General features: G+C 41.6%; 1 protein-coding gene across 1 annotated transcript in view; it reads left to right on the top strand.

Moving 5' to 3' along the window:
• AFG1L (AFG1 like ATPase) overlaps nucleotides 1-22157 on the top strand; it is a 45996-nt gene that overhangs the window by 17883 nt on the left and 5956 nt on the right. The window contains exons 7-10 of the mRNA XM_054393035.1: nucleotides 12397-12413; nucleotides 18569-18651; nucleotides 21387-21457; nucleotides 21714-21814. Of these exons, the coding sequence (XP_054249010.1) occupies nucleotides 12397-12413; nucleotides 18569-18651; nucleotides 21387-21457; nucleotides 21714-21814 (272 nt within the window). The remainder of the gene's footprint in view (nucleotides 1-12396; nucleotides 12414-18568; nucleotides 18652-21386; nucleotides 21458-21713; nucleotides 21815-22157) is intronic.

Raw genomic sequence — 22157 nt, 5'->3', positions numbered from 1 at the left:
GATCCTCTCTACCCTGTCCAAGCCAGTGGCAGGATATTTGATGAAAGGGTGAAATATTGCCTCTGCTTTGGGTGTATTCCAGGATGGGAAAAAAATCATAGTCTGCAGAAGGGAGTGGAAGTGAGAGTACATAGAGCTTCCCAGGTTCTAACCTGGAAACTTGCAGCTGTGATCCACCAGCACACAGCAGAATGCCTTGTCAGGATGCCATTTTCACAGCCTGGTTCGAGGCCACTCGTTGGGAATTAGGTGGAGAATTGCTTCCATTTCTAACAATATTTTTAGACAGAGAATGACTACCTAGGTAGATCCCTCTACAAAATCCCCAGGTCTGTATGGCTTTTGACCAAGCAATGGTTCCAAATCCTTTGTTGTATCCTTATTTGGGAACAGATGCTGCTTTTATTTCTTCAGCTAAAATCAGTTGTATGCCATTAGAAATCAAAGTCATCTTTCACTCCCTGCCATTTGCAGACTTTCTCAGCATGTTCCTTTCTTCCTTAAGAATGTATTGAATTTTCATACAGCAAAAGAAATCAGTTTCAGCTTTCATTTTCTACCTTTTTTTTTGCCTTCTCTCTCTAGCAATGCAGAGTTTTATTTGCCAGACTAGAAGAATACAAATTCTCACAATGGTTTCAGACCTTTCTTTCATATCTCTAAAAAATTACAACCTCTCTCACCAAAAAACCCCAACCATTCATATATCCTTATCTTCCAATAACCCATCAAAAACCCTAAAATTCCATCATACAATCACCAACTTTCAATACCTTCACCCAAATCACACAAACTCACCCTAATTATCATACCATAAATTTTCCACCCACAATTTCTTTCCTTCCCCCTCCCCCCAAACACACACTCAACCCCCCCACCCCCCCATTCCCAAAACTTATACCCTAACACAACATCACCTTCCCTCCTCCTCAAAATAAATAACTTCCAAAATATCATTATATCCATATCATATACCCCCCAAAAACCCCCCACCCTAACACCATACCACAGTGTATAGTTTCATACCACCCCCCCTTACAATATCCACCCCCCCCAATTATATCCTTAATTATTCCTTCCTACACAACCTACAATAACCCACGCCAAACAAATAAATATTTACAAACCATTATATACACTATTAATATCATCAAATTCACATGTCTTAAACCCAACAATCCCTTATCTTTTCCACATTCAATCATGAACAATATACCATAAAATTTACCCAACTAACCATCCTTCCACCTTCCCCCATCAATCCTCTACCATAATACTCAACCCTTAAAAATTCATCCAACCAACACCCCTCCACCACTACAACAAATTTAACCCCTCTACCCCACCCCCTTACCCAACCCTACCCCCCCACCCATCCTACATCCTATCCCCCACCACCCCCCACTATGCCTTATCACCTCTCCCCCAATTCCTCCACATCCCAATCCACACACCCTTATTCAATTTTCCTCCCCCACAAACCCATTTCACCCCATAACCTATATCCCTCAACAAACCTTTACCATCCCAAAAACACACCACCCTACCCCACAATCACCAACAACCAAACCACCCCAATACATACCTTCCTCCCCCCAAATCCCCCCTACCCAATCCTCAAACAATACTCACAAACCTGACATTCCTTCATCACAACTTACAACCCATTATCCCACACAACACCATTCATAACCCACCCCTCACCCACTCCATACCACACTCCCCTTTATCACCCTCTCCCATAAACTCCACACCATTCCACCCCACTTAGCCGTGTCACATATATCTCCGCAAATCACCAGAAAAACAAATCTCTTTCCCCAATCTGTGTAAGAAGAATCACTTGATTTACTGCGTTATACTGTTTAATATTCTGTATGAAATAAGTGTCTAATGTCCACCCTTCCCATATGTGTGTGTGTCAAAATACTACAACACTGTACTGTAACACTCTAGTGTACAATGTCTTATGTTGACCGCTCACTACTCAAGTCACCTATAGTACATATCTACTCTCTAATCCAATCTTCTCTATATATGTTTCTGTGTCACCATGCCACTGTACTCCTATACCCTGCAAGCTAAAATAGTGTCCTACATCGTGCGCTCTACATCCAGTAAAAGTCGTTACCTACACTATGAAAGTTCTTCATCAATATAATATAAACTCTATATGTCACCTACATAGACACCATCACTTTGTCCTCAAAACCACAGTAGACAACCATCAATTCCCAACCCTTAATGTGCCACATATAAATTAAACACAACTAAATGTTCCCATAGTGCTAAATGAGTGACAATATGTTCCATCACATTTTTCCGTATGTACATACATTCCCTCATTTGATTCCTAGTACCTCCAAAGTCTATGTATATAAATCACTCTTCCACTAGAGAGTGTGAGAAGAGTTAAATCTGTTCCAAGAATCATCAATATAATGTTAAAATCAGCTGAATCAAAGAAGAACGTGCCTCCTACACATGTTTAACTGTCTAAGTCAGATCAGAGAGTTGTGTTGCCACACCATGTCAGTGTTTTACTCCCCACACCCACTAGATTGAATCTATTTAAGTCCCAATGTGTGACTATCGTCACCTGTGTATGTCACTCTACATCCATTCGTCTAATCTCACCTCTATACTCTGCCGTAGTCACACACTGTCACGTCACTATGTACTCTTAATTACATCCTCATCCAGCCCCAACAATGATCACCCGTAGTCTACAAGTGACACTAAAATCCACAACTAGATACAACTCCCCCAGAAGTGCTACTATTCTCATGTGAGATAAAGTGTCTACTACATCTATTGTGTCACGCTACAAATGCTGTGAATACTGTGTAATTATGCTGATGTTAAGTCTTCCACTTTGTACACCACTAGAGAGACTTTCTATTACCTCTCACACCACCACATACCCCCCTTCTGTAATCCAATGTCACATCTGCCTAACACCAAACACCATAGGTTCAGTCATCCCAAATTCCCTCCTCTGCTGGAGTTATAGAGAGTAACCTCGTGTCCATAATACTCATCCTAGATATCAAGAGGTATGTGTCCAAATCACAGTAATAGACAAGTAACCTCTAATGTGTGTTGTGTTAAGTATAAAGCTCACGTTAAACCATTTCGTCTACTCAACTCTTGAAAAATGTGTCTGTCACTCATCTCCTAACCTAATGTTCAAGATTGACACACTAGAACAGTATGATATGTCTACCCCCTAATATCGCGCTGATATGTGTCGCCCCTATCAAGTTTAGAACTCACACAATACATGTGGCAACGCCTGTCAACACTCTGAGTGCCTCGTCTGCCACCCCGCCTCGCTGTACTGATGCTAAAATACGAAGTAATAATCGTCCACATCCAATACCACTATATCAATTGCACGAAATTACATCACCCCAATCTCATTGCTGTGTTATAAGTAACATCTCGATCACCATGATACTCTACAGTATTGTTGATCTGTCATGTACTCTCAACAGTGTGTATGTCCTCTCTGTGTAATACCCTACGTGCCTATTCTCTATCACCTCTGCTACCTCACTAGCATGGACAATACAGACATCACTAGTGTCACACGTAACCACCACCTTATCTGTACCTCAAGGTGTATCTCACCATATCCACCCTCATCACGACCACAACCACTCTATGTGTCTACAGAGTCTATCACATCCATCTGTGTGTTTACTCAACCCTATCTATTGTAAGCAATGAATACGAGTGTTCACCCATAGTACCACAGTCTATACTTTCGGTCTACTCAAGCCGTTATGTGTATCTCTTGCTTTAAAACGTTGCAATCCACTGTAACTATAACGCATCCACGTGATACAATTCCAACAATAGTGTGAATCCTATCCGCCACTGCTGTGCATTACCCTGTTATACACTCGAACATATCCGCACACATCGCACATACAATGACTCAAACCATTATAGTCAGTACCAGACATAGTGTTGTCCTTACGCATCCTATGACCCACCCATCGACACACTCGCGTATTAAGTATGTCCTGATTCTCTATCAAACTCTATGAGCCTCCCAGAGAGATACTCACATATTAGATCATATAGTCTACTATCTAGTCACCTCTATCTACTGCATGACCTAGACTGTTCAATAAGAGATGTGTTCTAATTATATACCGCTGAACACACACATAAGAGGATCACTGACGTACGCATCCACATGTAGGCCCTAAGTTGCTTGTCTGACACCCCTATAACTAATATTCACATCAATATAAACTAGTGTGTACTATTGTGTAATGTAAAAAAACAATCAGCCATAAGTCACCTACCCTATTTAGAAGAGACGTATAGATCACATGTAACGAACAAAAGAATGTATGTCGCCTAGTATGTATAGTTTGTACACATCCATTGTCAGAACCATGTATACTGTAGAAAGAGACATACATCTCCCCCAATCAACTCTCTTCATACCTTATATAGATACTCCCTGCGTGTATCTCATCAGCCTATTCTGTGTCTCACAGAGTCTCCATAGAGACAAAAGTATCTCTGTTAATCTAACCCATACCCCATATAACACCCCCGATCATACGTCACATATATCTCATACCTAACCCATCCCCTGCCATCGTACCCTCTCAGCTCTCCACCTAACTCACGTCTCAGACAATGTACCACCACACATGTTCACACACATATATGCTTAGTAATTAGAAGAAGATTTGTTGATTTTTTAATAGTTAGACTACCATACACAAATACCCCCCTTCCTGTATGAGTTGTAGATAGTGAAGCACCCAGATGTGAAAATGCTCATGTTGAAATTGCTCTCTACACATCTAATAGATCGCTCTCGATCTCCACCTATATTCTCTCTTGCTCACTCTAATAGTATAGTCTAAGTGGACTATGTTCTCAAATATGTCATGCAATCCTGATATCAAGAGTCAGAGTAAATGCCCTCTCCTCTTCCCCCCACTCTGTGTCCGTTATCCCTAGACCTCAATCATCACACCATATGCTCGAGTTGCTCACTAATGTGATACAATCCAGACTTCCAATCTCCCTGTCAGAGTGTAATACACCTCATCTATCTAGATATCGTAAAGAATATGTGAAACCTCTATGACCAACCCAGCACCCTACAAACATATCATAAAACTAAATGTGCACTAAGAACAGACACATCTCACCCCACTCGTATGTGTGTCTCCTATTTCCCCGCTGCTCACCACTCACCTACCCTCCGTATGTCCTGTTACTGTCATCCTTAAAATAATCGTTTCATATTCACTATGATCCTACACCACTAGTAACCCACCAAATAGTGTCCCCCTTATCTGTACCGTCTATCATATGCCCTCTTCTGATTAGTCACAAATCTCTCCCTCACTTCAACCAAATCATAAGTCACTCATTGTATAATGTCACTCATTCGAACTCCCATCCCAAAAACCAACCATACTCATAATTTCCAAAATAAACCCCCAACAATACATACCCCCCCTTCTCCTCCACTAAATATCTCGTCACTCACCTACCCCTCTACACACCTCCACATGTGTTGTTACTGTCACACCACATAAAGGTAGACAAACCTACTGATCTATACAGAGTCCAAACATCCCTACAACTCATACCCCCACAAAATTCCTATACTCACCATGAGACACATCATGACACAATATCCCCCCTCATTGTGTTCCTACTTGTGTGTTGTCGTATCACCTACCCCAGTCAACACAATCATAGATCCTCTCAACTCTACCAAAACTCTCACAAACAGACCACTCTATGCACTTCATTACCAAGCTCCCCTTATACCCATACAGTGTGTGTGATACCTATCACATAGATCATCTCTGTGTATACCTACCGCACCCACTCAATAAAAGATGAGTCTTAGATATGTCTAGAAATAGATAGACACCAACCACATTGTCACCTACCTACTAATATGTGATCTCACACGTTCCATCGTGCTCAGTCCTCTCAACCTGTCTCATTCATAAAAAATATCTATTTGTGTGTAATAAAATGTCTACTCACACCAAAATAATCTTCTATTGATCATATTGAATAGATGAACTGATCAGTGTCTAGGCGCACACTCCCCTGAAGAACAATGTGACTCAAGAACTGTCCCAAAGTATTGTTCTACACTCTTTGTGTTAAGTTTGCTAACATACATACATCACTTGCGCACCCGTCTAGATTATAATCAACTCTTATTAATCTAGTCTTTCCTATATCCTAAACTACACTCATCATATGCCCATAGCACTATCACTTAGTGAATGTCTAGACACTACAATCATAACTACAATCTCTCTCCACTCACGCCTATCACTACATATCCCTACCCATGAAGTAACACAAAGTATCCTCTGTGAAGAATGTATCAATGTAAGAACTCAACCTATGCATATAATTCATATACCTCATTTGAATGATTTAATCTATATCAATCCGTTCCATCTCCCCTTCTAACGTTAGAATGTGTGTGTGATAAACTATATTAATAAATGTCAATCACCCCTGACCTCCATTGTGTAACCAACAAACGTCCCTCGTCTCCTCACACTATCCATATCACATCCAGAATACAGAAAACGTGTGGTGCAAAAATATAACTCTCACTACTCCGTATCGTGTACAAATAATCACTTACCCACGCAATCACATCACCCATCATATGCTGTCAAAGTGTCTACCTACAGTCTGTATGAGAATGATAAACTGTGTTGTGACATCGTACTGTGCCATGTCTAATCCTCGCAAAGTAACCCCACCTGTTGACTACCACCATCTTCCTAAACGTGTCCTTACACATGAGTCTTATGTGTGTCCGTTGAACACTTTCAGCAATGTGTCACTAATATAAGACCCCCTCGCCCCATAAAGATACCAGAAGATTGTGACCATCTAAGCAAAAAACTAACTATAGTAACATGTTATAAGTAGTTAAGATCTCTATCTCTCTCCCACTCCAGAGTGTCTCCAACATATCGTCCTCCCTCTATGTGCAATGTCTAATCCGCTACTTGCAAAGATGTCTGCATATGTCAAAAATTATCTCGAACCTCTTGATGTCATGTTCTCATCCATCCATCGTCACTCGCGACACACACATAAATATAATCGACCAACCCCTACCTGTACCTATAAGTAATTGATGAATGCGCTAGATCTATTCTATGTGATCCCATGTAATTATCTACCCATGTATCTCAATATGTCAAATACAACGGTGCACGCACTCCACTAAGCTTATATGGAACGTGTGAAATATAACTCTCTACATATGTGATGTCACTGTCATACACGCTACAAATTACCAATACTCTAGTGCGCGATCGACATATTTATGTCTATAAAGATATCAGGCATGTTCGCATACACACTACATATACACACACACACATATAACCCTAATAAAATGACACACAAAAGTTGTAACGTGTCCGCTGTGTGTGTCTCTTGTCTATCCATTCCTACTCACAACGCCAGTACTCCTTGTTCTGTGTCTCATTCAGTGACATCTAAATATACCTCTATGAACTATCTCCACACTATCACTCATCTCCAGTCTCATATGAGTGTAATGTGTGTGTACTACTGTTACGCCCCTTTGAACCTCTACCCGTTGACTAGTCATTCATCAACCACAAACCCCCCACCCATATGCTCACATCCACTCTCAGTGACATGTAATAGTTAGTCTCAGTGTGAAATAAATAATACATGAACTCTCTCACTGATCACATTCACCAGTGTACCAAAGAAGATAAGTTTGACCCCTCCTAGTGTACACCTCATCTCTCATTGTGATCCGGTAAAAAACCACTAAGTCACCTCTCTACGTGCACAATCTACACCTCTAAATCTGTCATAATTGTGACCATCCTACTTCATATTTTTTGCACATAATGCGTCCTCTCAAAATGTAAGAACCTTGTGTCCGTTCAGGTGTAGTGCATCGCCCGACCCCACCTCAAATAATATCATGATCTTCTCTAGATGTCCCCACCATGTCAATAGTATTTTTCATATCTATCATAGAGAATCCACACACTACCAACCAAGTTTGAAGATGTACTCATATAACATAAGACCTGTTTTGTTCATGTCTAACTCACGCCTCCCCCTCATATGTCAATACTATACTATAATGGGTGACTCACCTCGTGTGTATTACTACTACCCTACTCTCTGAGTGTGTATGCTCATATGACTCTCTAACTAATAAGAATACTAATCACCGTGTGGTGGTCACTGGTACCATCCTCTATAGTCGTGCACTTGTGCTATCCATACTCTACACGCCCCATACTCCACCACCATAATCAGTATATACACCAAATAATCCCGAATGTGATCTAGAATCTATACTCGTCGCCAGAATTCATAAAGAGTCTTGTGTGTTTCGTCTGTATGTCATTGTAAGATGTGTTGATGTTGTTTAACTCTTGTCTGCGCTCAGAATGTTTCCTGGTGTATAGTTTTATTGATGACACAACCTATCACCACCACTATCATAGATTTTATGTGCATAGTAACGTGTGTACTATTACGACTACATACGTATCAGTTGTCCACATGTTGCTAACACTCCACCCTTGGTAGATATGCTATTACCACAAAATAGCAAATGTATTCTGCCTCAAATAGGTTAACACACCAAATGATCATCTAATCCTCCTCTACATATCGCCGACAAAATTCCCTCATACCACTGCCCTATATCACCCTCACCAGAAATCTAATGTGGTATTAAGAGTATACTATAAATGATAAAGAGTTAATGTTGTATCCGCCTTTATTCCTCATAGAGCTCGTTCCATACGTTTGGTCTACTCTATCACCTCGCCATCAAGTTGACTACCATCTCAGACTCTAATCCAGCAAGTATCCTCTGATAATCTACAATACACATATCCACTATCTAACCAACAAAGTATCTATAGCAGAAATGGCCTACCAAGTATACTATGAGAAATGTTTCTAATGCCTGTGATCAGTATGTACGCATACCCCACCGACTTAGGCACGCCCCACCTAGATGTTTAAATCTTGTGAGTGATAGAATAAAAATCAGTAGAATCATATACGCATTATGAGTTGTGCAAATACTCTCGGCCATAGTAGTATAGTGACGATCTTCTGTGTGTGTGTCTCTTCATATGTTCACCATTTCACCTTGCTTGCATTGCGTGTCTGATTGTCACGACACTCATAGGCTCGTAACACCAACTCCATACACCCAAGGTGCACACCTCTGTCTCTCTCCTTAACGCCCCACTAGAGAGTGTTGTGTTACTCCCTCCTCTAGGGTTGCAGGCGCTAGGAATACTTAGTTCCACACCCGCAACCAACATCCTTGAGCTCAAAGCACTAGTAAAGCACATCCTAATCCGTCTATCACCTTGCATCCATTCATGAGCTTCTTTACAATAGCATTAGTTGTTAGATCTAAATCAGTTATTGTACACTCACGACTAATACAACTGTTGTCACACTGTCATATCCTCCTCTTAGTGTTGCACTCTGCACCAGTCATGTGGTGTTTCCCCGTCAATTCAAACGCGTGGTCTTGAGACCTCATAATTAAACGATCCTGTTTCTAGTTCATGTTGACTCTAGTTCCAGTTCTCCTTTAATGCATGATCGCACAAAACGATAGTCACTACGCTCGTATTGACATAGAATATGGCACGGACACACAGCACAAGTTTGTTACCCTTACTTGTTTGCACTCTGGTATTGAATGTGATGTCTCTGAGTTTGCAGATGCGACACGTAAATTCCAGAATGATTCTTGCATGTTTGCAGATACAGTGGTAATCATGAATCATGATACATTATCCTATCTATCGCATCGTCCAGCAGTTAGATATCACTGTTATAAAGCCTCCTCCACCACATAGGGGTTCTGACTCTCTATTGATGTCTCAAATGACTCTCCACCTCAGAAAGTGGACCTCAAGTATTAACTCCCGCCGCTAAGGTGTCTTTCTTACATGACGTGTCCCTTCCATTCAGTCTACCAAGCCACTTCATACTCGCAACATTTCACATGTCCCTGTCTACAATATCCTCGTTTACGCCTTTTGTGTGTGTCGACTTTCCTGAATGCTAGACCTACTGTGCACTATGATACACGCTTCACAGCAAGGACATCGCTGTCTTTGAATCTCTAGTCGAAGTCACTGAGTGGTGTGCAGATAGCCCACACTGAATCTAGTGCTGGGCATACACTGTCGTGCTCTTAGTTATGCGACAAGCCCGCTTGTCTCTAGTGTGTAAGTCTCTAGCACTTCACCTATGTGCTCTTAAACTGTAGACAGTCACTGCTGATGTCATTGAATAGGAATTCTCCCACTGCTCTGAGTCTTGCGCATTAAGGATATTTGTTCTTCGACGCTGGAGACTAACTGATCTGCGAGTCTATTATTAAGTCTAGTGTCTACACTTGTGCTCTTGCAGTCTCCCTGTGCCATACACATCCTCTTCCTATGTAGTAGAGCACTCTATCACTCTCATTCTCTCCAAACTCGCCACAATCCTAATCCTCGCCTGAAGATCACACATATACTCAATAGAGACTAAGAACATCGTAGACCCTCCCTAGAACCTCGATGGAATGGACAGTTCATGATGACACCAGTGTGTAATAAAAACACACTCCTTGTACACAATGTGTTCTGTAGTACATGCGATTGTGCAAATCTATGCTTCGCTATACAAGAATACCATTGTACTGAACGCGTCACAATGTTCCACATTTTTGTGAATTGTTCCTCCAACGAACGTCTTGTGTGCGCAAGAAGGAGGAGTAGTATACTCTGCTCTATCGATAGAACATGGCTAGTGAACTAAGTAGTATCAGAGAGGTGACACTGTTACATCTATCACTTCGCCCGAATCTACTGTCTGACTCACCAGTCTCTGCTTTGGAATAAACTCTACCAGTTCGCTCCCGTGGTTACGTTTAGTTGCGCGGTTGTGGGTAGCAGTGTTGTGTGCTAGTGTGATGTGAAGTGGTTTCGCTAGTACGTTGAGAGAAAGACTAAGTCCTCGTGATAGGCTGTGGAAGCATATAGATTGTTAGGCCTGTGAGTGTGAGTAGGGTGGCGTATGAGGATAATGTTCTCATGGAGGGACATCAGTTCGTGACCTTTCCCAGTATAGGGATAATCGAAAGTAATAAAAGAACGGATCGTCAATTAGAAGCTAGAATTTGATATATGTGTATGATGCTCTCGCGAAGAGAGGAGTCCGCTATAGATCTAATCCTCCTCGTAAGTTGCTACACTCCTATCTCTGGTATCGCACCTCTGTCACTCGTAAGATAGGTTGAGTGAATCGCCCGTCGTGGAGAAGGACAGGAGTGTTTATGTGTTAGCGAGCTTCATGAGGATTTGTAGAGTGCTATGCGTTGGGTTGTGTCTCTGTAAGATGTATAAAAGATGGGCAGACTTGAGGCGTTCGTGGAATATCTTTGGGTCTCAGCAATGAACCATCTTTATTAAAATGCTGATCAAGACAAGAGCTGACAGTAATAAAGAATAGAACATTTTAGTCTTGCTGCTTTTAAATGATTGCTAATTACCCCACAGGTCATGTATGGTGCTTATGAGGATTCATTGACATTTTCTTTAAAGTCTACTGTTTCAGCAACACATGAACAGGAAGACAAAAACTGTCTGCACACCCAGCAACACTTGGACCAACTTTTTATCCATCACCAAACAATTTTGTTCCCATGAACCAGTGTATCAAAAAGTTAGGAGTGTTGCAAACTTGGTTTTTTTTTTTTCTTTTTTTTTTTCCACTCTCTCTCTCTGTGCCAATTTAAAAAATGGATGAAAGGAGCAGAGTCCTTTGGATGTCCTCCACCTGTACCATGCTTGCTTGTGACCAGTGATCTGGTTGATCTCCTTTTAGAGCTGCACAGGATGGGAAACACAGCTCTTAACTTTGGACACTTCTCTCAGCAGGGTGTAGACAGACCTGCCCAGTTCTTGAGTTCCAGTTGAACCAGTTTCATGCTCTGAAACATGCTGGTGATTGTCCCTTGCTAATGACTTTTTGAGAGTACCCCAAAGTTAAAACCCGTGGGTATGCTTTGTAGGGCATAAAGAATTTTTTTCATGGTCCAGTGTTTTTGCTTGACAGGATTCTTGTTCTACCACAGTTATGAATCATTGGGGAATCTTGGAGGCCACATGATATCATTTGGTATCATTTGGATGAAAAAACCTTTCCTTGAAATTGTTGAATTAAAATTTTCATAGATTCATAAAATGGTTTGGGTTGGAAGGGACCTTGAAGATTATCTAGTTCCAACCCCCCTGCCATGGGCAGGCAGGGACACCTTCCACTAGCCCAGGCTGCTCAAAGACCTCATCCAATCTGGCCTCCAGGGAAGGAGCATCCACAGCCTCCCTGGGCAACTTGTTCCAGTGTCTCACCACCATCACTGGAAAGAATTTCTTTCTAATTGTAAGAAAGAAGAAACAATGTTCTAGTTGATAACACTGCATGGAGTCAATGAAAACCACAAAAGGTTCAGTCTAGTGAACTCTGTATACCTCAGAAACTCTGTTGTTGGCTGAGGGTTCTCACCCTGTGTCTACCTGATCATAGAACAGTTTGGGTTGGAAGGGACCTCCAAAGGTCATCTGGTGCAACCCCCTCCAGTGAGCAGGGATATCCTCCACTAGATCAGGTTGCTCACAGCCTTGTTGAGCCTGACCTTGATATCTCCAGGGATGGAGCTTCCACTACCTCCCGTAATCTGTTGCAGTGTTCCAGTACCCTCATGGATTGACTGATGTTGGTGTTCAGTAAAGTTAAGAGATAGCTTCTCACCTGCATGATCAAGGGTCAGGAGCTGATCACAGTATTTGAGCTCACATGGAATTTAGTAAAGTGGTTAAGGTGGACAGCAAGGCCACCTATTAGCATTTCAGAGGGGGTTGTGACACAGGGAAAACACAGCTCTTGAGAACTTGCAGGTTATCCAGTTAACTCTGCCTGCCTTTTGAAATTCTCTGAATCCTCTTTTCCTCCACTTAGCAATCTGTCATGTTGTGTGCTTTAATTTCTTCTGCAGCTGAGTATTTTAATAGCTACCATTCTTGATTGTAGCAACAAAGGAATATTAGAGGTGCTCACAGGAAGAAAAAAAATTCTATTAGTCTATAATTAATAACTTTTTACAGTAGGTATACTGAGAATCTGATTTTACCTATTCTGTCTGAAGGTTGTTAAGTGTTCTGTCTCGAGCTGAGCCTTGAGGCTTTGTCTTTTTTTTTTTTTTCCTTTTGGAATAAAAAGTTTCTCTTCCACTTCAGTGGGAATGAGAGCCTGAGCATGCTTCATTCTAAACTTAACTAATTGCATTTTCAATTCTGTAATTGTATTTGTTCTTTGTATACATAAATACATAAATGACTTCAAAATAAGTTGCATGACTAATTAATTTCATGCATTGGAATTGAACAGGGCAAGCCAGACTTGAAATGTCTCAGTGGAATAGAGAATCTGTTGGAAACTGTAGATGATTCCACAAGGGCAGAGCAGACTAACTGGAGCTTAAATTTGAAGTATTTATTTCCAAAGAAAGGCAGAAGTTTAGCTCAAGCAGATGAAATTTTAGAGTTGAAATCTCCATTTTAATGACTGGGAACCAGTAGTTACAGTCCTGGCTTTGACAATTAAGTGCTAACAATCTGAGCACTCCAGTTAGTTCTTTGGCTGTTGATTAGGATTCTGTGGTGGTGATTAGTGAGTGTGAGGATGCAATCACATCGGTGGAGTTTAATCAGCCCAGTGCTGGAGAAGTTACTCCAAAGATGGGGAGAGAAAGTAGAAATTCTCTGTGTTCTTAGAATCATAGAATGGTCCAGGCTGGAAGGGACCTCCAAAGCTCATCCAGTCTGACCTCCCCGCAGTCAGCAGGGACGTCCCCAACTGGATCAGGCTGCCCAGGGCCTCGTCGAGCCTCACCTTGAATATTTCCAGGGATAGGGCCTCAACCACCTCCCTGGGCAACCTGTTCCAGTGTTCCACTCCCCACATAGTAAAGAACCTGTTCTTACTAGGGGTTTTCTCCCAGCTTGCTAAAAGCTGGAGGGTAAAAAATAGAGAAGCCTGCCTTCTCCTTCCCCTGTCCCCCCCTGAAACCTGCAGGGTTTCAAAATGCCAGTGTTGATTTTCTAGTTCTGTGAGGCAGGAGCACAGTGCAACCGTTTGTAGCTTAAAAGAGGCCAAAAAGCCATAAATAAGCTTTTGAGCACACAGCAGCTTTTCTTAACTGATGTCACTAATGAGAGTGATTTCCCCTGAACAGTCATAATATTAATTATTGTGAAGGAAGAAAATGAAAGGAATCAGAAGAAATGTGTCTTCAGAGCTACACTGGTAGTGTTTCCAGGTACAGTTCTAACCTCCCAAACTCACTCCCTGCAGTGTTAAATCACAGACTCACAAAGGACTGGCAGTGCAGTCAAGGAGAAAAGAGTTTGTAAGCAGAACAGCACTGGACTAGAACCCTGTAGCACCAAATGCTGCTTTAGAATCATAGAATCAAGAAGGCTGGAAGACACCTCAAAGATCATCGAGTCCAACCTGTCACCCTAAACCTCATGACCACTAAACCATGGCACCAAGTGCCACGTCCAATCCCCTCTTGAACACCTCCAGGGATGGTGACTCCACCACCTCCCTGGGCAGCCCATTCCAATGGCCAACCACTCTCTCTGTGAAGAACTTTCTCCTCACCTCCAGCCTAAACCTCCCCTGGTGCAGCTTGAGACTGTGTCCTCTTGTTCTGGTGCTGGTTGCCTGGGAGAAGAGACCAACCCCCTCCTGGCTACAACCTCCCTTCAGGTAGTTGTAGACAGCAATGAGGTCTCCCCTGAGCCTCCTCTTCTCCAGGCTAAACAGTCCCAGCTCCCTCAGCCTCTCCTCATAGGGCTTGTGCTCAAGGCCTCTCCCCAGCCTCGTTGCCCTTCTCTGGACATGCTCCAGCAATTCAACATCTTTCCTAAACTGAGGGGCCCAGAACTGGACACAGTACTCAAGGTGTGGCCTAACCAGTGCTGTGTACAGGGGTACAATGACCTCCCTGCTCCTGCTGGCCACACTATGCCAGATGCAGGCCAGGATGCCATTGGCTCTCTTGGCCACCTGGGCACACTGCTGGCTCATGTTCAGCTGCTGTCACCCAGTACCCCCAGGTCCCTTTCCACCTGGCTGCTCTCCAGCCACTCTGACCCCAGCCTGTAGCTCTGCATGGGGTTGTTGTGGCCAAAGTGCAGCACCCGGCACTTGGACTTGTTGAATGCCATCCTGTTGGACTCTGCCCATCTGTCCAGCCTGGCAAGGTCCCTCTGCAGAGCCCTTCTACCTTCTAACAGATCAACACCTGCTCCCAGCTTGGTGTAATCTGCAAATTTACTGATGATGGACTCAATCCCCTCATCCAGATCATCAATAAAGATATTGTAGTGCAGCAAGCCCCAGTGAGCTGCATGATCCAGCCCAGGGTCAGTCTGAGGGCACAGAAGGTTTGCTCTACTGCAGCCATCAGCAGCTGAGCCATGAGCACCACTGCAAATATCAGCACAGCTACAGTCTGCAGGTGCACTTTTTTCTTTCAGCCCCACCATAGCTCTGCCACACTCTTAAGCAGTTCTCTGTTCTTCACTATTATGTGGTTACCTGTTCTTCACTCTTATGTGGTTCTCTGTTTTTCACCCTGAGAGTGGGGAAGTTTTTACAGAATCACAGAATTGTCAGGGTTGGAAGGGACCTCAAGGATCCTCCAGTTCCAACCCCCCTGCTGCCCTGGGTGGGGAAGCTTTCCACTAGATCAGGTTGCTCAGAGCCACATCCAGCCTGGCCTTAAAAACATCCAGGGATGAGGCTTCCAGCACCTCCCTGGGCAACCTGTTCCAGTGTCTCATCATCCTTACAGTGAAGAACTTCCTCCTGACATCTAATCTAAATCTCCTCTCCTCTAGCTTGGATTCATTCCCCTCAATCCTATCACTACCTGACACCCTAAAAAACCCCTTACCAGCTTTCTTGCAGCCCCCTTGGAAGGCCACAATAAGGTCTCCTCAGATGCTTCTCTTCTCCAAACTGAACAATCCCAGCTCTCTCAGCCTGTCCTTCTGTGTAAACCCATCTTGAAGGTCAAAAAGGTGAAGCTGAATTCATGCAAAATTCCCTATCTGTTGTTTCCAGGAAAAAAAAACCTCAACCAAATGCTAAACAGCATCACTAAATATCTGAGTATCTAAAGTTGATCTGAATAACCTCATAGTCTGCATAGCTGTAATAATCTGATTGTCATTTTATTTTGCTCTTACTAACACAAAGAAAATAATACTTGAGCTCACCTACTGCTTTGGAAAAATAGAACATTGGGCAGAAAGATGTGGATAAAATATTGGGCAGAAAGATGTGGATAAAATATTGGACAGAAAGATGTGGATAAAATATTGGACAGAAAGATGTGGATAAAATATTGGACAGAAAGATGTGGGTAAAATAATGGGTAGAAAGGTGTGGATAAAATACTGGGCAGAAAGATGTTTAACATCAGTGCCTGGCAAAGAAAAGCCAAGTACAGCAGCTTTGCTGGGAAATTCAGGAATCTTCCTTCTGGCCTTGACTGCCAGACTGATGCTTGAAGAAAAGCTTAAACATCCTCCCTCCCTCCCTTGTGCATATTATTACATGCCTCTGGAACTTTTTTCTTCTGCTCTGTTATTCTCTTTCTTTGTAAGCTTTCATGAAAAGAAAGGGAATAGATTATAATAATATTGTAGCACCCATGCTATTGTGTTTGCAGTAGCCTTAGCCCAAGATAATGATTTGATTAGCATGGCTTTTTCACTTACCAGAATTAAAGACACATGGATTTTCCTGGGATTCTCTGTTTCCAGGATGTTTGTGTTTTTCACCTTCTTTTTTTTTTTTTTTCCCCAGCTGTATATCTTTGTAGAAATGTGGGAGGATTGAAATAGTTAGAGAACCTTCAGTAATAGCCAAGGGCAAAAATTGAGTGCTGGGAGTCAGCACAGTCACTCCTGCAGATATTTGTAAGCTAAGCATTTGTTCCAAAGAGCCTTTGTTCACAGAATCACACAGAATCACAGGATGTTAGGGACTGGAAGGGACCTTGAAAGATCATCCAGTCCCTGCCCAAACAGGGTCACCTATACCAGATCACACAGGATGCATCCAGGTGGGTCTTGACTACCTGAGAAAGGGAGAGTCCACAACCCCCTGGGCAGCCTGTCCCAGTGTTCCTTAAATCACTGATAGTTGGTTCTGAAATTTAAGGTGGTTGTTTTGGTTCCCCCCCTGCAATGTAGTGGCTATAAATGAGATTGGACATTTCCAATTTCGATGCTTGAATGGCCTCAGGGAGGCTTTGAAAAATTGGGCACAGAAAATGTGAAATGTTTAACAAGAGTGTTATGGTGAACTAATAGTTCATGGTGCAGTGAAGAAGCAGAGTCATTTAGTGGGCTCTAGCAATCCAAGGGATTGTAATGGTGTTGAATCCTACAAAGCCAAGTTTTATTGCTGTAATTAAATTGCTGACAGAGGTATATTTGCTAAAATATTAAAAACTTCTCTTCCCTTTCTTTTATAGCTTCTTTAGCTTCTAGCTATATAATACCCATAAGTTGTGGATGTTGGTGGTAATAATAACAGATAAGCAGAGCTGTTCCCTTTGCCAGAAGGTGTAAAATCTTGATCCAGCTGAGGTTAGTGAGAATTTTGCTCTCAGCCTCAGGCCTTGAATCAGAAAAATACCCTACCCTGTAGTACAGCTGGGTTTGAGTTTTCTCATAGAAGCAATCATTGTGACTACTCAGACATGGAATCTTACAGGTTGTTTAAAGGGAAAAAGGGGGGGAAAAACCTTTTCTGAGTAATTTTGGACATAATGAAACAAATTCTCTTTGCCCCAAAGCTTTGTTTATTGCCCTTTATTCTTCAGTCTGTTTTGTGGTGAGACAAAATATATGTTGTTCATATATTTGATGTCAGGCTAATAAAATGTTTTAATCTTCTTAGCAGAAGGGAAAAGTAAAATTGTTTTTAGCTAGAGAGCAGAAGTAGTTTCAGCTGCCTGTTGTTAGGATTCAACTGTGGTCTGTTAAACTTTCATTGCTCCTCATTTTCTGTTTCTAAATGTTTGTTCTGTAATGTGAAAATCATCATTTGCACACACTCCCCCAGCAAAGCACTACTCAGAGCAAGCAATATCCACTCTCATTTCATTCCCCACACTTCCAGCCTGTATTCACTTTCTAGTTGATGGCCTTTGGGAAATGGTTACTTTTTTTGTTGTTGTTTGGGCTGTGTGAATTATTTCCATCTTATTTCTTTGCTTCGTTAATTGTAAAGGAGACTTTGGTTTTGTGATTCTGAATTTCAGGTTTGCAGCTCTTACTCAGGCTGATGGTTTATCACAGCAGTCTGTCTTCTCTCTGACACAGCTTGAGAGCTATTCTTTTTCCTTTTTTTTTTTATGTCTCTGTAGAAGTACTGCAGTGTAGTCCAGCTTGATTCTGGAATAGACTACAGGAAACGAGTGCTTCCTGCTGCTGGAAAACTCTACTACCTGTAAGTTTATCTTATGATATGGTATTTACCCTTTTTTTTTTTCCTCCCCCTTCTTACTAGCCAATGATTTCCTAGCCAATGGGAACTGAGAAATGTATAGCAGAATTAACAGAGAGTGACTTTTCCTTTCTATGCCTTCTGGTCCAGCAAACTGCCTTCCATTATGCCCTGAGATTAACTTCATTAAACTACATTTCCAGTACCCACACTAAGCATCATTTCTAATGGGTGCCTGAATAAAAACTAATTAGATTTTTTTTTGGGGGGAGGTGTGGTGTTTGGAGAACTGAAGTGACAGATGGTTAGAAAGTAATGAATATCCTCTTGTAAGAAATTGCACAATTCTCTTCTAATAGAAGAACATCCTTATTGTATTTAAGTAATTAAGTATTTATAGAAATCCAGTGACAAGGATTCATTTAATGTTGGGTGTTTCCAGTGCTGTGGATTTAAAACAGAAAAATAATTTTAAAAAATCAACAACACCCTCCTGTTTTGACAGATTGTTCCTATTTACCAGGACAAAATTTCTTCAGCACTTTATTCTCTATTTGCAAATAAATACATTTAAAAATATGTTCCCAGTTGTGCAGCATTTGTCTGCCTGATAGAAACATCTTCTCTCTGATGGTTTAAAACACTTTGAAACCTTTGCATTGTGGATTTTCCCTCTCACATTTTCTCTTATATTATTATTTAAGCAGTGTCCACCTGAGCAAGGCAGACAGCAGTAGCTTAAAATGTGGCTTATAACGTATTGGATCTTTCAACTCAGCATACAATATTGATTTTGAAGTCATGGTTCCATTGAGGAAGGTGCAGTGTTGATGTGGCAGGTGTTTGGAATGAAGTCTGTGTATCACTATTATAAAGCACGGAATTGGGGTGGTTTGTGTGGAAGGAGGAGTGCTATTTAGTAGAATTACAACAGGTAACTCACTCTGCTTCTGGGAGGAGACAGACTTTAAATGGAAACCAGATCAAATGCAGGTTCTGTGTCTTCAGGTGCAGTGTGACTGTATGAGCTCAAGGGAACTGGCCCCTTTTCTATATTCTGGCCTGACTCCTCTTGAAGTTTTGTGGTGTCTGCTCAGAAGTGCTGTTTGAAGCCATCACTGTCACCTCAGCATTGCTCTTCGTGGCTCTGTTCTGATGCCTGTGTGTAGCTGTCCTTGCCTGTGCCCATTCCACTCTGTGGCTTTGTTTGGTATCTGTGGAGAGCACCTACAATTCTCTTTCCCTGCTGTCCATACTCTGGAGAAAGCAAGAGCAGACATGTGCTCACAGCAGGTGATAGGCTGGACATGATGCCTCTGCATCAGCTCTCAGAGGAGAAGAAATAGGAGCAAGTCTGTCTCAGGAGTAGTACCCAGCCAAAGTATTTCATGGTGGTGTTCTGTGAAACTTGAGATAAGTGAGTGGCAGAGACTGCTGAGAAGTCTGTATCCTGATCTTTCATTGGGAGGATTCATGGAATGGGTTGGGTTGGAAGGGACCTTAAAGGTCATCTAGTTCCAACCCCCCCTGGCATTGCCAGGGACCACTAGACCAGGCTGCTCAGGGCTTCAAGGATGTTGAATACCTCTAGAACTTACTGTGCTGTTCCCTTCCCCCCACCCCAACTCTTTGTATCTGCAAGGTTTGCTATTGTTAGGCTTGAGCTACAGAGCAGTTATTTCAGTTCTGCTCTTAAGATTCCTGAGGAGTTTGAGGCCTAATGAAGAGGACAGTAAATGTGACATGCTGATCAGCACTTGGCATTTACAGCATGCCTAGGACTGTGTGAAATGATGCAAGTGGAGTCTAAAAAATGTAAACTTTTCACCCCAAAAGAGGTGAGACAAACTTTAGTGAAACATTCTGTATCCAAATTCTAGTTTGTCATCTACTATAGCATTAATTTACTATTCTCAACTTTTAAACTAGCTGAGAAAAAAAACAAAACCAAACCCAAACCCAAACAGCTAGAAATGTTCTCTTATCTTCTTTAAGAATGAAGCACAGAAATGCTGGCCCTCTGACCCATTCACTGACAGAAAATATCCTCTGATCAGATTGATTTTTTTTTTTCTTATCTTTGTGGCCACCAGAAGATGAATATAAACTTCAGCTCTCAGCATAGGTACTTTGCATTTTCACTATCTGTGATTGATCTTTTCCCAAATGGTATTTGGGACAGAGGGAGAGGAACTGATAACATGAGTAATATCACACAGGTGTTTTGGATTTCATGGTTCAATTTTGCAAACAGTTTGATCAATACAGTCAGTTGACTTGGTGTCCACCACCACCCACCAGGAGGCTGCTGCAATATTTAATTTTACAAAATCTCCCTTCAGAAATTTCCAAGGATACTTCTTGAGGTCCTTGACTGCCTTGCCTGGTCTGTTTGCTCTAATTTTGCATGCAAGATAGAGCCAGAAGCCTTTTTTTCCCTCATTGTGTACACATAGTGTTAATGGATCTGTGTTCTGCCTGTATTGCCTCATTACTGGAAACAGCTCCAAAAACAGAAGTCTTTCAGTGTATGCAAATCAGGCAGAATCATCTACCTGAGAGTTAATATTCTCTACTTTTAAGTGTATTCTAAATCTAATGTTTGTATTTAGAGCATAACATCCTGTTCTCCTTTTTTTTTTTTTTTAATGGGCAAAAAGCTAAGCAGGCTCAGGCAGCTGTTTGATGTTGGCTTCAAGTGTTATTAATTTCATATTCTATTATTCTTTTCACTGTAGCACAAGTGAAGCTGATGTGGAGGCTGTCATGGATAAGTTGTTTGATGAGCTGGCTCAGAAACAAAATGATTGTACGTAAGTTAATTTCTCTTGAAAGAGAATACATTTAGAACACAATGCCCAATCTCCACTGACCAATTAATAAGTTCCATTGCTGTATATGGGTTGATGCCACACTCAAGTGGCAGTCATTGTATCAGCATTTTGTCTAATTTATGTGTTGAATCATGTGCTATTATTCATCAAGCTATGCATTTCCTATCTGTAAGAGATGAATTTTATAGTAATTATCCAGAGAAGATTGAGTCTTTGTTCATGTTCCCATAGTAACTAGACCAAGGATTCTGAAAGTGCAAGGCAGAGAGCTGAGGCTGAATAAAGCATGTGGAACCATTGCAGACTCCACGTTTGAAGAGCTGTGTGACAGAGTGAGTACCTAAGCCCAATCCAGAACAGTTCACACTCAGACTTTTCACAGTTTAAAAAGAAAAAAAAAAAGAGAAACAACAAAATCTGAAACACAAAAACTCACTATTTAAAAAGAAAATAAAAATCTGAAACATGAAAAGTCACTATTTAAGAAAATAAAATCTGAAACAGGAAAAGTTACTACTGAAAAAGAAAAAAAATTTGAAACAGGAAAAGTCACTATTGAAAAAGAAAATGAAAATCTGAAACAGGAAAAGTCACTATTGAAAAAGAAAATGAAAATCTGAAACAGGAAAAGTCACTGTTGAAAAAGAAAAGAAAACCTGAAACAGGAAAAGTCAC

The sequence above is a fragment of the Indicator indicator genome, chromosome 27, assembly GCF_027791375.1.
Source record: "Indicator indicator isolate 239-I01 chromosome 27, UM_Iind_1.1, whole genome shotgun sequence".
Classification (NCBI taxonomy): domain Eukaryota; kingdom Metazoa; phylum Chordata; class Aves; order Piciformes; family Indicatoridae; genus Indicator; species Indicator indicator.
The sequence above is the reverse complement of the archived record's forward strand: the minus strand, read 5'-3'. Positions and strand labels throughout refer to the sequence as shown.